Source organism: Falco cherrug, chromosome 9, assembly GCF_023634085.1.
Source record: "Falco cherrug isolate bFalChe1 chromosome 9, bFalChe1.pri, whole genome shotgun sequence".
Taxonomy (NCBI): domain Eukaryota; kingdom Metazoa; phylum Chordata; class Aves; order Falconiformes; family Falconidae; genus Falco; species Falco cherrug.
In genome coordinates, this window is record NC_073705.1 from 12253784 (window position 1) to 12268285 (window position 14502).

General features: G+C 47.3%; 1 protein-coding gene across 5 annotated transcripts in view; it reads left to right on the forward strand.

Annotated features, from left to right (window-relative positions):
- Positions 1-14502, forward strand: part of PNPLA7 (patatin like phospholipase domain containing 7) — a 125499-nt gene that overhangs the window by 74934 nt on the left and 36063 nt on the right. For all 5 annotated transcript variants that reach the window (XM_055720455.1, XM_055720452.1, XM_055720454.1 and 2 more), the window contains exon 26: positions 568-686. In XM_055720455.1, coding sequence (XP_055576430.1) covers positions 568-686 — 119 coding nt within the window. The remainder of the gene's footprint in view (positions 1-567; positions 687-14502) is intronic.

A 14502-nucleotide genomic window follows, 5' to 3' on the forward strand; every position in this document is an offset into this window, starting at 1 on the left:
AGGTCGCTTCCATAAACAGTTCCCACACCTGGCCCCAGCACGGCCACCAATCCCCCACAAGGTTTCAACAGTTCATCTACTGTCAGTGCTGTTTCTTCATCCTCTTCAGGCCAGCCCACCCTGCTTCTTGCCTCTGCTGCACCCTTCTCCTTGTCTCTCCTACATCCCAGGCACGCTCTCTCCTCCCTCTGCTTCTTCCAGGTCTCTCTTCTTCTGGTCCTCTCTTCATATCCCCCTTAGAGCTATTTAACTCCTTAGCAGGAACCAGCCACAGCTGCACCTTATCCACACCAGCCAACCCACTGCCCCTGAAGCCAGCCCACAGCTGCACATGATCAGTGTTAATTAGCCTGCCTTCATTCCTCCACACCATGCTACAGTGAAATTCTCCCAGCTTCTATAGTAACAGGAGAGATGCATGTGGTCACTAGGACTGTTGGATAGTTCATTAACCCTCTTTCCATTTGAAGAACAGCCGTCCACCCGCTTTCTAACAGCATGTTGTTGGCTGCTGGTGTAGACTCTGCCCTGCCTTTAGAATGAGCATCTTGTGCCTCTCCTCTGCAGATCGAGATGTACGAACGCGTATTCCAGAAACCACCGGACCGTCACTCCGACTTCTCTCGCCTGGCTCGTGTTCTGACTGGAAACGCCATTGCGCTGGTGCTCGGGGGCGGAGGAGCGAGGTAGGTGGCCGCTCGCGGGCACGCTGGTGTGTGAGTGCTGGATCCTGGAGCACCGCTGGCACCGGGCTCCGGCAGGTTCTCCAGGATAACGCGCATCCGGCAACATCAGCGCTGTTCCGTATTTGGGCGAGACGGTGAGGAGTCGCTTGTGTTACACACACTTAACCTGCTCTGTGGATTTGTGCCTGGGTTTCTGCGGAAGGAACATGAGTCTTTGTGACCTCTTGAGACCTCTCATAAGTTGGGCTTAATACAAAGAGATGACCAGGTCACTAAATATGACGCTTCTTTTGTTCTTGGCCTGCACTATGGATTTATTTTCCCCTATGGATTCTTATATTGGAAAATGGCTCATAATATTTCAAAGGTCTCCAAAGCTCTTCGAAGTTTGAGCAGTAAGAAGAATTATGTCCTCTGATGGGGGAATGTTCTCCTCTTTATAGTCGCCCAAAGCCCCATCTACCTGTACACTTCTGACAGCCTCACTTTACAGAAAGATTGCATTTTTGCAGACATGAGGGCAGGGTGTGTGCTGAACACTCCATTAGCATTCCATCTGAATTCCTGTTGAGCTTTGGAAATAAATTATTACTGATATTTGCTTGGGAATCCCTTTTTATTTGAGAGTTTTATCTTGAGACAGGATTTAGTAGCCCTTTGTTGTCTTCGTCACTGCGTTCTTGAAGCCCTTCTTTAAAACAGCGCTTTGAAATACTGCTCTCAAAAATAAAAAAAATACAATTTGCACATAGTCTGTCTAAGTCCATAGAAATACCACGGTTTTGGCACTGGGCTGGTGCGTGCTTTGGTGGGGCGTGTTCACTACGGTAAAGGTTAGGGCGCCTTTGTGACAGCCTGCTCTGGTTAGTCACTCGATGCTGAGCCAGCCAGCGCCGTGGCTGTTGCTCTGAGTGCCTGCAAGGATGCCTTCATCCTCCTTGCTTTCACAGTTCCCTCACCTAAGATGATTTCAGTATTTCATTTTGATAAGCACTATCTTGTGGAGCCCCAAAGTAAAGCAGAGGAGGGGAGCTGCTGCTTCATCTGGGTATTTCAGGCTTCTAATCGACTGATGCAAAGCGTTCATGGTTGGGGTTTTTTTGGTTGGTGGTTGGTTTTTTTTCTTTTTGTTACAAGCTATCTGGTATCTCTGTCTCTGCTGAAGCCTGTGTCATGCTAAAATACATGCGCTTCCATATTTCTGGCAGCACATTTTGCTCGTTCCTGCCTTCCTTCCTGTAAACACTGCTGTAATTTTTGCCAAACTATTCTTTTTTTTTTTTTTTTTTTGTTCTACTACTTAATTTGCAAGCTACCACCTGCTGGTTTCCAAGAGCAGAGGTAAGAAAGAGCAGGATTATGGAGTCTGCGTGTTGGTCCTGCGTTGTCCTCTGCAAATCCAAACCACTGCACTGCTGCTGTGTTGGCTTTAGGATTTCTGGATGCGTGCCCCCATGCAGCAATGTGACCGTGTGCCGTTAGCCATGAATTTGCTCATTTCTGGAGGTGTGCAATGTGGAGGACTTGAAGAGGATTAAATGTTCTCACTCAGAACAGAGAAATATGATAATTTCTTCTTTCTCTGAAACCCTCTTTGTGTCATGGACTAAAATTCTTTTTCTGGGGGTTCAGGCTGGCACATCGATGGTGGGAACGTTGTGTTTTGGCACATGGATGGTGGGAACGTTGTGTTTTCAGTGGAAAGGTACCAGATGCTGTTTCTGTATTGGAATTGTCACTGACGTTGTGGCTAGATGGAAGATTTGGGTTTCTTAAAAGTTTGCTTTCAAAGTGAGAATATAATTAAGACTCTGCAGGAAGGACAAAGTTACTCTGAACTCTGGAAAAATCTGCCTTGGGAAGGTCAAAGGAAACTCTTAGGTCCCCATCTGTAATCACAAGGGATCTTCAAGAAATTATGTACTAAGTACTTAACCTTTTTTTTTTTTTTTTTTTTTAATTACTAGGTAATAAAAGCCCATTCTGGCTAAAAATATCTTGATGGGTTGCTGTGTGGTCTCGTGATAATTAGTGTAGCCTTTGGGTCATTTACTACATGAAGTAACCTCCTTATTCTACCAGGATGAATCACACTGGTCACAGAACCCAGCAAGCGCTCATGGTGATGGGGTGCTGGCTGCTGGTTATTCCTGTTAAAGGTCTTGTGATCTGTGACTCCATAATATCAATTATTTGGTTGTTATTTTGGGAATGTTTGTCTGGCTTTGCAGTGACAGTCGGTTTGGGAAGATTTACCGGAGCAGCTTCCTAGTAATTATCTTTGTGGTTTGTCATGACAAAAGGCTCAGAGGAACTAAAGGTTTTCTTTCACTTGTGAGTATAAAAATAAAATGAATCGAAGTGATACGGTTCTAAAATTACAATGTTTTGCTTTTGTTAAATGCTAACTTAATTTCAGTTGGAAACATCGTGGAATTTGAGGGAAGGGAAGGGGATATGAGCTTAGAAAAATAATACCTTTGAAATGTAGTTGCAAGAGTAATGATACATCAAACCCTGCAACAAAGGCATAAAGCCTCCCATAAATCATTCTCGTGACCTTTAGCCATCCCACGTACTGCCCACCCTTTCTTTGGTTTTCTGTAGTTGTCTTAGCAAAGCTGTTGGAAAACTAAAATTTGTGGGGAGTAAATAATACAGAAGTATCTGGGAATCCCTAGGGCTTTGGTTGGGGGGGGGGGGGGAAAGGTCGTGCTGTTTCAGAAGACTGACTTAGACTGACTTAGGCAAAGTTGTGATGTCAAGCTTTGGAATGTCATTATTCCAGGGGTGAATTTGGTCCAAGGTGCCTATTCCACATAGGCATAATGGGGAAATACAAAGCATCATTAAAGTGTTAGACCTGTTCCCGTCTGGCTGTTCAATACGGAGCTGTACTTGCAGTAACGCACACGATGCAAATCCATGATGTGCGTGAGATACGCTTGTTGAGGAGGAAAGAGCTGCTGTTAAGTTACTTGCCTGCCTCAGAGGTACTTACGATAAGGCACGATGATCACCGCACGTTCCTGCTGGGAAGGAGCGCTCGTGGTGCCGGAGCCCTTTACCAGGCAGTGCCCGTGGCATCTGCGTGTCCCTGCTCATGGCACGCTGCGCATCCCTGCTTGCCGTTTCAGGCAGAGCATTTAAGCCTTCCCTGCAGAGCTGCTGTTGAAAAATATTTGTAGATCTATCATCAGGGCATCTTTTCATTGCTCCTTTTTCCATTTTAGTTTTCCCCTCAAACTTATTATTTCACCTTAGGTCTCGATAAGATTTTTTCCACGGAGCTTTCTTGCTGACTCCAAGGATTTGACTCACTCACATGCCTGCTCATTTTGGGCAGTTGGCTTGTTCCGTCAGCTTGTTCTTTCTGCCTTTTCTTTAGTTTCAGCTCTGGCCCTCTGAAAATGGAGGATAAAAGCAGCAGCGCAGAAGCAGGATGTGCCTTTCTTGTTATGGACACACTTGTGCCTGATGAACCCGCTTGTTGCCTTGCCCAGCTGCTCTCCTGGGGGCTGTGCCCCAGGCAGGATGCTCCCGGTCCGTGCTGTTAGAGAAGGCAAAACCTGCAGGTCCATCCACCACCTGGCTGCTTACTGGTGGCTGCGCTGAGCCCGACTTGGATCTCTGTGCTCCTTAAAGCCTGGCTTTGTCTCTTGATTCAGTGGCTTTACCCCGCGATGAAAAGGCTAGGAGAGTCCCTGGGAGGTGGATCTTACAGTTCTCCTCTCAGGGGATCACGTTTGCCTTCTGCACTCTGTGTTTGAGTTCAAGAGCCCTGATTACACGAGGAATAAAACAAGGAGGATTTGCCATTGCTGCGTCCGTTACATTTGGCTGCAACTCCGCTTCATTCGGGCAAGTTTGAGTAAAAAATCTGCCTGTCGGTTTTGCTTACCTTCTCTGCCTCTGGACGCTGACCCCTTGGCACTGCTGTTCATCCAGAAGGCTCAAAGACAGAATTTGTTTGTGCTTAGTCTGCACTGAGACAAAGACTTGCAGCTGATGAGCGATCCCTGGCGTAGTCAGGTTGGGTAAAACTGCATCCTGTGGTCGGAAGGAGCCAGGGGATGGACAGGTCAGATCGTCCCGTATACATGGGTCAAGCAAGAAGAAAGTGGGGCATGCCCACACCTGCCTGGGACGAGGTGGGTGCACCGTGCATCTCCCAGTGCAGGTACAAGGAACTTTTGTTTGAAGGCTGGGTCCGATGTGGCAGCATGCCGAGAGGTTTCCCAGCTCTCACTGTGCCCCTGCGTCTTTCTGAGCAATCACGGTACAAAAGGATTGATGAAGAACTCCCAACATAACGTAAGGAAAATCTTGAAACAGTCATTTTGAGAACTTTACCAGATCGTATTCCTTTTCTGAATGTTGATGCCTGCTTTTAGCATACCAGTTTGGCTAGGAGGCAAGGAGCTCTTATGTGTGAACCAACCCTGTGGTGCTTCCCCTGCTCAGTCTTGTTTACAAAGGAATTTAATTTGGGTGATGATGACCTGGCCTATCCATCTAAAACACTTGACATGGTTGGGTGTTTTTTTTATTTATTGTTTTTACAGTAAATGCTGTGCTGTAAGATACCGTATTCCTATGAAAGTGTCTTTGCGTGTTGCTGTCCCCTGGGTCAGGGAGCCTTCGGGGACCCCCTGACTGCCTTGAGCAGAAGGGACGTGTTGCTGATGTTCCACGACCTGTAATGCCGCACTTAATTACGTTCCCACCAATTAATTGGTACCAGAATTGCCATGAGTGCAGAGGATGAATTGGCAGCATGCTTGTGTGAGGAGTCAGAAATGATTAATAAACCTGCAAGTACGTTTTGGGGTTTGTTTTGTTTTTCTCACTGGTTTGTTATTCGAACTTGGAGAGGAGCCTTCAAATGTAGAAAAACCTGGTGGTCCCATCCGAGGTGACAGCACACTGTTTCTTCATTCTGTTATTTTCTCATGATAATTGAGAACAGGAGGTGTTTTGTGGTTACACTGTTACCTAGTTGCTTCATAGTATTAAGTAGGAAGCTCGACGCTTCCTACTTTATTGGATTTTGCCATCTTAACTCTGAGAAACTCACTTCATTGCGTGTTACGAGTCTTCAGTGTTTGGCAAGAGGATCACTGCAGGCAACAGATATGCTGCTTTCACCTCCCATGGAATTCTCATCAGCTTTTTGTCTGAGAGAAGCTATGAAGTCCCTGTTTTCTTTCCCTTGCTTGAATTGGTTAAGGAAAAGTTGACAAGCTGCCAAAATTAGTAAAGACACAAATACTCGGCAACGTAACTTGGTAATGCAACAGTTGTGGGGCAGTGAGCTGCCAGGAAAGGATGTTAGAAATAAAACCTCTTCTTCGGGGGGGCTGTTGTTAGTTCTGGCAAAGACCAAGGTCAGATGGCAGCGCAGGAAGGTCTGCTCCTCCAAGAGGAGAGCGCTGGGAGCTGGTGCTGTGCGAGTTCCCTAGCGGTGAGGTCCCTTCTGGATTGCCATCCTTTGCTCCATGGTCCCCGAAAGCAGAGTGAAGCATCTGTTCCCTGGAAACAGGGAAGACTGCATAGAAAACGTTGAAGCTAGGTGAGCCTTCTAGGGTGTAGTAAAAGTAACTGGAAGCATGAGGGGAGTTGCTTTTTTAAACTATTAAACTTGACCACAGCCACCCAGACAACGTGCTGTTAAAAGAATGTTGGGGGGTGGGGGGAGAGGGAAGGAATTTGCTGCGTGGATTCAGCAGCTATCTCCAGAGGCATGCTCTGAAAATACTGTGGTAAGAGCACAGAGTAGTTTGGGGTTTTTTCCCCATGGGATCCTAAATGTACTCAATATAGAGATTATAGAAGGGATGAAAGAAAATCCCTTGGGAATTTCCTGGACTCTTGATGTTTGTCACGTAAGTTGGAGCACGGTAAATGTTTTCCATCTGCTTTGCTGGGTTCAAAGCTTTACATAGACTGAGTGTGAGGGGCACACTGAGGTGCGAGGGAGGGGGCTCTGTGGGGCCCAGACGTGTTGGTGCTATGAGTTCCTTGTAGCTGGAGCGTAAAAGTAATGCTCATCTTGAGAACTTGCTTAATAACGTTTTCTCTATGCTTCCATTGCTATCTAGATCGTATATAATCTCTGTATCCCTTTTCCACCTGGCCATGTCTCTGTTAGGCTGTAAGTCTCCGTTTTCCCTTTCGACACATCCAAGCCCTAAGGTTACCCAGTTTCTTCACACCCTCTTCATTCCCCCGTCATCCCTGCTCGTTGTCTTTATATCTGCCCTTTAGTTTCTTTCTCAGTCTTCACTTCCAAGTCCTCTCTCAGAGGACCTATTGCAAAAAATGTAGTGCGCCGGCAGCTGCTACCACACCAGGGGGTGTCCCGACGTGTCAATTTAACAGAAATACACTTGGTTTTGGAATATAATTGTCAGATCATGGAGTGAGCTTCAGGACCACCCTGCATTTTTTAAATGGATTTATTGATAGCAATGTTTAGGGCTGCTCTCAGCAGTTTATAGTGGGATATAGGTGTTCCTTTTGTTTGTTATCTCTCTCTCTCCCAGAGCTTAAAATTCACAGTAAACAGAGGGCTGACAGCTTGAAAAATGCTTTAAAATGAGGTTCTGATTCTTTCAAGTATTCAAAAGACATAGTCTGAGAAAACACTTGTTCTGAAGTAAATTATGAAACAACAATTCTTGCTAAAACCATAGCTCTTCATGCTGACCTTGGCTGGGATCGTTCTGAAAGAGCAACAACAGCCTCCCCGAGGAGCGCGTGGTGGTGCGAGTTACGGCAGCTACTGGGGTTACACCACCGCAGCCAGGATCTCACCTCACTGGTGTTCAGCTCCTGCACATCGCACGGGCTTGAGCAAACGGCTTAAAGGCTTGTGACTTGTCGTCGTCTTCTGTAAAACGAGGCGTTGGCCGCCTTAGCTTGGGCATCCCTGCCGGTCACCCTTTGTAAATTGCTCTGAAGCACTTGGATGGAAAAGTAGTGTAAATCATTGCCACTAGGAATTGTTTGGGGTTTTAGGAGGGTATTGTCATCTCTAAATCTATATGGATTTATGCTCTTGTCTCTTGGATTGGATGTGTCAGGGGAATTTGCTTGAAACTTGACATCCAGCCCAATTATTGTGATAATTCTGTATTCTGCTGTGCGGTGGCTGAGGAGTAACCAGGCTGCTGGTGGCCCTGTTTGCGTCGCCTGGGTACGGTGCTGAGATATGGTCAATGTTTGAGGGTATCCTTGCCTTTGTGGGCAGCAGAGCCCCCCGAGCACACCCTGCAGTCCCCAGCCAGCTCTGGGAGCACCAGCTCTGGTGCCTGTTCCCACAGCGCAGCGATGCCTTGGGAGAGGGGCTGGGATGGAGCCCAGCAGGTCCCGTGGAGCTCCTCGGTCTGCAGGACGTGCCCGGTCCTGACCAGCCAGGGGGTGCATTTGCTCTCCTGGTGGCGTGCAGAGGTTAATCGCTGGTCGTGGCCATGTGTGACTCTGTAGAGCTGATGTGGGTCCAGCGCCGGCCTCAGGCAGGGGAGCAGCCTTGGTGGTGCGGAGGGTGGCTGCTGGTGGTGCTGGGCTCTGCCTGGGTTTGGCCAAGGTCCTTGTCTCCAGCCTGGTGTCTGGCAGCCCCGTGGAGAGCCCGTCTGGCACAAATCAGGTCCTTCTGCACTTAGGTCGCACCATTTCCTAATTTCTACTTAGGCAAGGTAAGAGTGAGGGTTTTCTGCAATTCCTGGATTTTCTTTTTCTCTACCCCTGAGACAGTCAGGCAGCATCTGTGAAATTCATGTTTTGTTTCCAGTTGCTTGCTGAAGGCACTGAGAAGGCGTGTAAGGACTCTGCTTTCCTTTTCTGTGGCAAGACAGGTCTTGGAGAACATGCACCGCTAAAAGGATCCCATTCCTCATCCTGATGGTGCTGTAAAGGGTGTCAGGAAATGCAACTCAAATAGGAAAGAAACTTGAAAAATGCTTTTTCCTTTCCTTTATAAAGAGTGAAGCTTACCGTCCAGCATCTGCTGTTTATCAGTGGCCAGTAATGGCTGATGAAGCCAAATTTCTGCAGCATGGAAGCATCATCCTGATACAAAAGAGGCTGAATCTGCTTTGTGTCATGGAAAACAACCCTGAATAGTCGAGAGATCCTTCTTCCAGCTGTCTTTCTCCCACATTATCTTTCTATCCCTTTGTACACCAGGCCAAATCTGTCTTTTGACATTTGGAAGGGCAGAAAGTCGGCAGCCTCGAGGTTAATCCTAGTGACCTTTGCGTTAGTCAGCTCGCAGACCTCCTCCTCCTCCTCGTACAGTGAGCTTGCTGCTGGGGTAGGTGCATTTCAGAGGAAGAGAAGCTATTTGATGACCTGTAGTTTATTTTTGTGTGTGTGTAGACAGTTATCTGTACCTCAGTGCACAGTGGAGTTGTAATTTTTTATTACATCCCTTTTTGAAGCTCAGATTGATGTATTGGGGCTTCAATTTGTAATTATTCGTATACACTTTTGGGGAATGGCTTGTGCCCTGCGTGTTTGGGCTGTTGTCATGAGCGGAGCATCCATTGCCACGTGCCGGTAAACCAGGCTGAAACTTGAATTCCAGTGTCAGCCGTGCAGTCAGGCTCCTGGAGTCCCTGTGTCTTTCAAAAAAAGCGGATTTGATTTCAGGCGATATCCAAGAGGTAAAATAACAGAGAAAAGACTAAACTGTTTAACCTTAAAGATAAAATTACAACTTTGACATGGTGTTTTACTTTTGGTGCTGTTCTGTAGAGGCTGAGGGAGAAAGGTAAGGAATGTGGGCTCTTCCTTGGAAAAGATGATGATAACTTGTGTTTGGATACCTAATTCAAGTCTTATCCAGGTCAGCCCTAGAGCATGTTGTTTGAACAAACGAAACCCAAGCCCTAAAAATAAAATTGTGAGTTCCCACTATTTGCTTTTGTTGAGCAAACCTCATGAGACGTGGCTGTGAACTCGTACGGAAGGCCTCCGACTTTCTGTTTGCAAACGGTTGGTAATAGACTGCAGAGTAATTGCTCCTAAGAGGCTTTGCTTTGATTTCTTCGGGAAGAACCATCTTGTGTATTGCCCGAGAGCTCAGCCATATTAATTGTGTTTATGCATCTGTTCAAAATTCTGCCTCAAAGTGCAATTGTCTTAAACACAGACAGAGCCACGTGGCTGTTCCCAGATCTGAATGCTAATTGCTTGGTGAGTTGTGTAATGGTTGGGTCATCACATGCACATAAAAGCCGTGTTCATACGGCTTGGCAGCCATGTAATGCTTAATGATCTGATTTTTCTTTTTCCCATCTGTGGCACCTATGTAATTGCTCATTTGCTCCTATTTGCCATGGAGGTTGAAGATTTTAATGGCTTCTATTAAATCCTCCAAGCAGCAGGAGCTTGGGAGGCATCTACTTCAAAGTTATGACTTTAAAATAAAAATAAAAAATAGTGCAAGTGGTTTTATTTGGACTGTCCTGTCCTGATCTCCAGTCTTCAACCCACCAAACTCATTTATTCATAGCAGTACTTTGATATACAGTTGAAATTAAACAAGGAGGTGGTGGAGCTGTGGTTTAACACTTGTTACTAGTTTTGCATCTCTCTTTATCAGCTGAAAAAACATGTGCCACGTTACAGAGCTGCGAGTTTGAGGGAACACTTTCCACGTAGCAATCATGATGCTCTGCTGGCATGGCCATGTGCTTTCGAGGAAGGCTGTAAAGCTCTTGCATTGCTGTGATTTTTAGGTGTCTATGTCTAACTTTATGTGGGCAGTGAGCTTTCCCGTTAAGAAAGAGGAGATTGGAGAAGCTGTAATTAATCTCAGTTAGATTCTTTCAAGTGCTGTGCTTTTGTCTTGTGCAGCTTCTAGACCCTGTGCTCAAAAGGGGCTCTTCTAAGACTTTTCACAAATAAGTCTCAAAGGGGTGGGGGAAGGAGGATATGTTTGTTTTCCAAAGAAATTATCTTTCCTTGCAGGTAACTGAATTTTTTCTTGGCTCAGAGTAAGAGGCAGGATTTTGTTTGGCATCCCCAGCAGAGCGCGGTTTGCCATTCAGCCTCTCTTCCCTCCTTCCTTCTCCTGCATGCACCTACCGGAGTGTGCTGGCAGATGGGATCAGAAAAAAAACTCTGGTGTGTTTTCTGATTTACTTTTACCCTGTCTTTATTTTGCGTTTTTTCTCCCCTCTGATGGCTTACTCATGTAGCCCTTCACACACCCGGACTGGGTAGACCTGACAGCCCTCGTGGAAGGGCTGAACAGTTTTTGCTCATTTATTTCTGTTAGGCCCAAATCTCTCTGTTTAAAGCTTGTTCTAAAGTTAGTCTATAAAGCAGAAACAAGATCCGTGCTAAAAGGACATTGTATTTGGATTTTCTTGCAGGAAGGTGGTTTCACTGGGGCTGTGATAAAATAGGAATTGCTTTTTCTGCCGAACGCGGCTGCGCTGGGTGCACAGGTTCATGTGCGATCTGTAGTGTTTGTAATCCATAAGGGTAAAGGGCAAGTGGCTCCTTAGCTCTGACTTAAAAATGGAGGGGAAGGTGGGAAGAATCCAGGTCCCTGGATCAAGACGCCTGTATCTGGGGATAGTTTTCAAAATGGGCAGCGGAAGGGAGAAAGCTTCCTTCAGGGCAGCTGCTGGGAAAGATCTTGCTGGTAGATGGTAGGATGAGCACCCGGTAATGGGGGATTATTCCCTCTACTTAGCTTACAAATGGGGCTTAATTAATTAACGTTGTCCAGATTGGAAGCTTTCTTGTAAGTGCACAAGCAGTAGCAGCCAAAATGCAGTGGTCTGTTTTCTGTTATCCTTTTGAGCCGACAGATAATCACTGTAATTATTCTGGGAAACTTCTGATACTGGGAAGTTTTGTGGTCGGGAAAGCTGGGAAATAATGCTATCGGAAAGATACAAGTACAATTAAATTCCAAAGCGATGTTGTACCTATTGTTGCAGCTGCAAAAGATTGAAGGTGTCAAATTGGAGAGAATACCGTTGCAACTTGTAGGCGACTTGCTTGATTTCGAAGTCAGTGACTGTGCCACTCAGTGTCAAGATCAGCAACAAAACACACACCAAAAAATGCTGCTTCTTACACAAAGAAGTAACGTCTCTTTATCTTATGTGTCAGATACCACTCTGTATAGCCCTTAATTTAAGTAACAACTAATCTTCCTCCCTGCTCCAATACAGCGAGCACCTCCAGAATAACTCTGAGAGGTGTCTACCACCACCACCACAAAAGATGTTCAGATAATATTGTGTAGTGAATGTAGCCGTATCTGTTGATCTGAGACCTGCTGATAGTCACCAGCCCCAGGATCCCGGTCCGAGAAGCCCAGGTGAGCCCGCATGCTGTGCCTGGCGGCATTTCGGGACGTGGTGTCCATTCCCGTGGGCTGGAAGCTCAGTCACCTTCTAGTTGTTTTCTGCTACGTTTTCCCTACTGCTTTCAAAGCAGCCGTGGGGGAACGGTTGCCCAATGCACCACTTTTGCACATCTCTAAAGCCGATACAGTAAATGCGTGTTCATCTGCGCTTGCCCCATAAGCTGGGTGGTCTAACAACAGCTTGTAACGTGCTTTGGATCAAAGCCGTTATAGCGAGGAAAAGCCGGTTTTACTCCTATAGCTTTGCTTCTTCAGGAGTTTTAAAGTTGTGAGGGTGCCTTAATTCAGGTTTGTTAGGCTCTAGTGGAGCTTAAAGTCCCCTTGGCAGTTCCTCTATTATTTTTTTTCTGCCTACTTTGCCAGTGAAGTACATGAGGAAGGCGGTGCAGAAGCTGCGTGTCCCGCTCCGGGGAGGCTTTGGTTAGACGCACAGCAGAGCTCTGCAGCAGCCGTGACCTTAATCCTGTTTTTAACCAAAGGAAACAGCATCTCTTCAGTGCATTCACAGAGAGCTCCTTCATCCTGATGAGTCAATTAGGAGGAGAGATGGGTGCCGGGGAGGCTGAATGCTTGAGCTGTATTTTCTCCTCCTTTCTGAAACTGAAGTGGGCTTTGGAGGTGAGCAGCGTGGTCACGCTGCAGCCTTGCCTTGCTGCTCCGTTGGTCACGGGCTGAAAAACAAGTGTCCCCTCCCTGCGTGCTCACGGTATCACGCTTATTCTTTCTCATGCTGACAAGCAACATCCTATTGATTTGTTAAATGTGGCTTGTGGAGAAAATATTGGTGCATAGGCTCTATTTTTGTATTAATTGTGTTTTCTTCAGCCCCCTGATCCGAGCACAGAGGACAGCCTGGATTCCTGCTGACACTTTAATCTCGAACATCCTGCTGCATTTGCTCGCTTCTTCCTGAGAGTCGTATCTAATCTGAGCTCTGGCAGGCACGTGTGGAGCTGACACATGCACGTCTCGCAGAAGAATTTTTCTTTTATCAGTTGTGCTCTGGCCTTTGTGCATTACAGTCGCATGCCAGTGGCATTTCCCCGGGAGATGAAAGCAGGGCTTGTTTCAGGAGCAGGAATTTTCCTGCAAGACCTTCTGCCAGAAAGGCTGTGTCCTCTGCTTGCTGTGTGGTGTTATTTCAAGGAAGGACGCCTTCTACCCCATCACTTCTCTCCCTGCTTCATGGTCATTTATTTGTGACGGTTAGTAGTAAAGAAGAAACGGTGCTTGGAACTTTAAGAAGCACAGCCCTGCTTTTGGAGGGTTTTTAAGCACATCGAGCATGAGTTCGGTGGGTAGTGCAGCGGGCGGCGCTTCGGGGCAGCTGATGCACAGAGCAGCCTGCGACTTGCCTTGCTCAGATCAGGTTGTGAGGACGTGGCAGGCGTGAAAATGGAGTGTGGCTCTGCTTTCCAGTTCCTCCTCCAACTGGTTGGTGCCGTTTCTGCTCTCTCTGCAAAGGGCGCTAATTAATCAGGCCTGTCCTAGGGAGTGATGGGTGATGAAAAGGAGGTTTTGTTAATAGACTCGCACTTCTTGGGCAAATCTTTGGGTTCTGGTGCAAATTATTTGAAAATAATCTTCTAGGTCGTTTGTCCTTGGTGCCAGGAGGCCTTGTCACTGTCCTGGGGACAGGCATTAATCCTGGCAGGGGAAACGCTCCATCCAGCTGCACTGTCAGGCAGCGTTAAGGCAAAGGACAGCTATGGGTGTAGCTCCGGGACATACTGTGCATCTCCCATGGGAGTCACTCCTTCCTCCTGTCGAGGCGGGCTCCCCCGTTCCGCCTTTCTTCTGGAGTACGTGACATCCAGCTCCGCGTCCACCAGGTAACGGGGGATTTTCCCCCTCCCTTCCTCCGCTCCACACGAGTGCTCTGGCGCTGATGTGTACGTACAGCGCAGACACAAGCCACCTCTGTGCTCCTCTTGCCACGCACCTGTATTCCCACATGCTGCCCGAAAGAAACTGCGCCTGGTATTACAAGAAGTGCACGATCCCTGGGTTGGGTTTTTTTTCTGCTTGATCCCAGGGTGGGTTTTTTCTTCCCTGCTCTGACCATTACCAGGGCCCTAGCTCCTGGCTTCGGTGTCTCCATGCTTGTAGCAGAGCTGCCCGCGGCGGCTCCCCGCGATGCACCGCGGGCTGCGTGCCGCTTGGCAAGGCGCCGGCACACGGCTTCCCTTGGCAGCCTGCCCGTGTTTACGTACGCCGGGAGCTGTGAAAAAGTGGCCGAGAGCAAACCAACTGCGAGGAGCTGTTGAGAAGTTTTGCGGTATTAGCGTTGCTGGTGTTATGATGGCCTGAAGCTGTAGGGAGAGGGGAAAAAACCCAACATGTTCCTGTTCTTCGGGAGGCTGGGTGGTACATGGAGAAACGGGACGAGTTCGGGTGTCTTAGCCTTTCTTCAGGGTTTAGTTT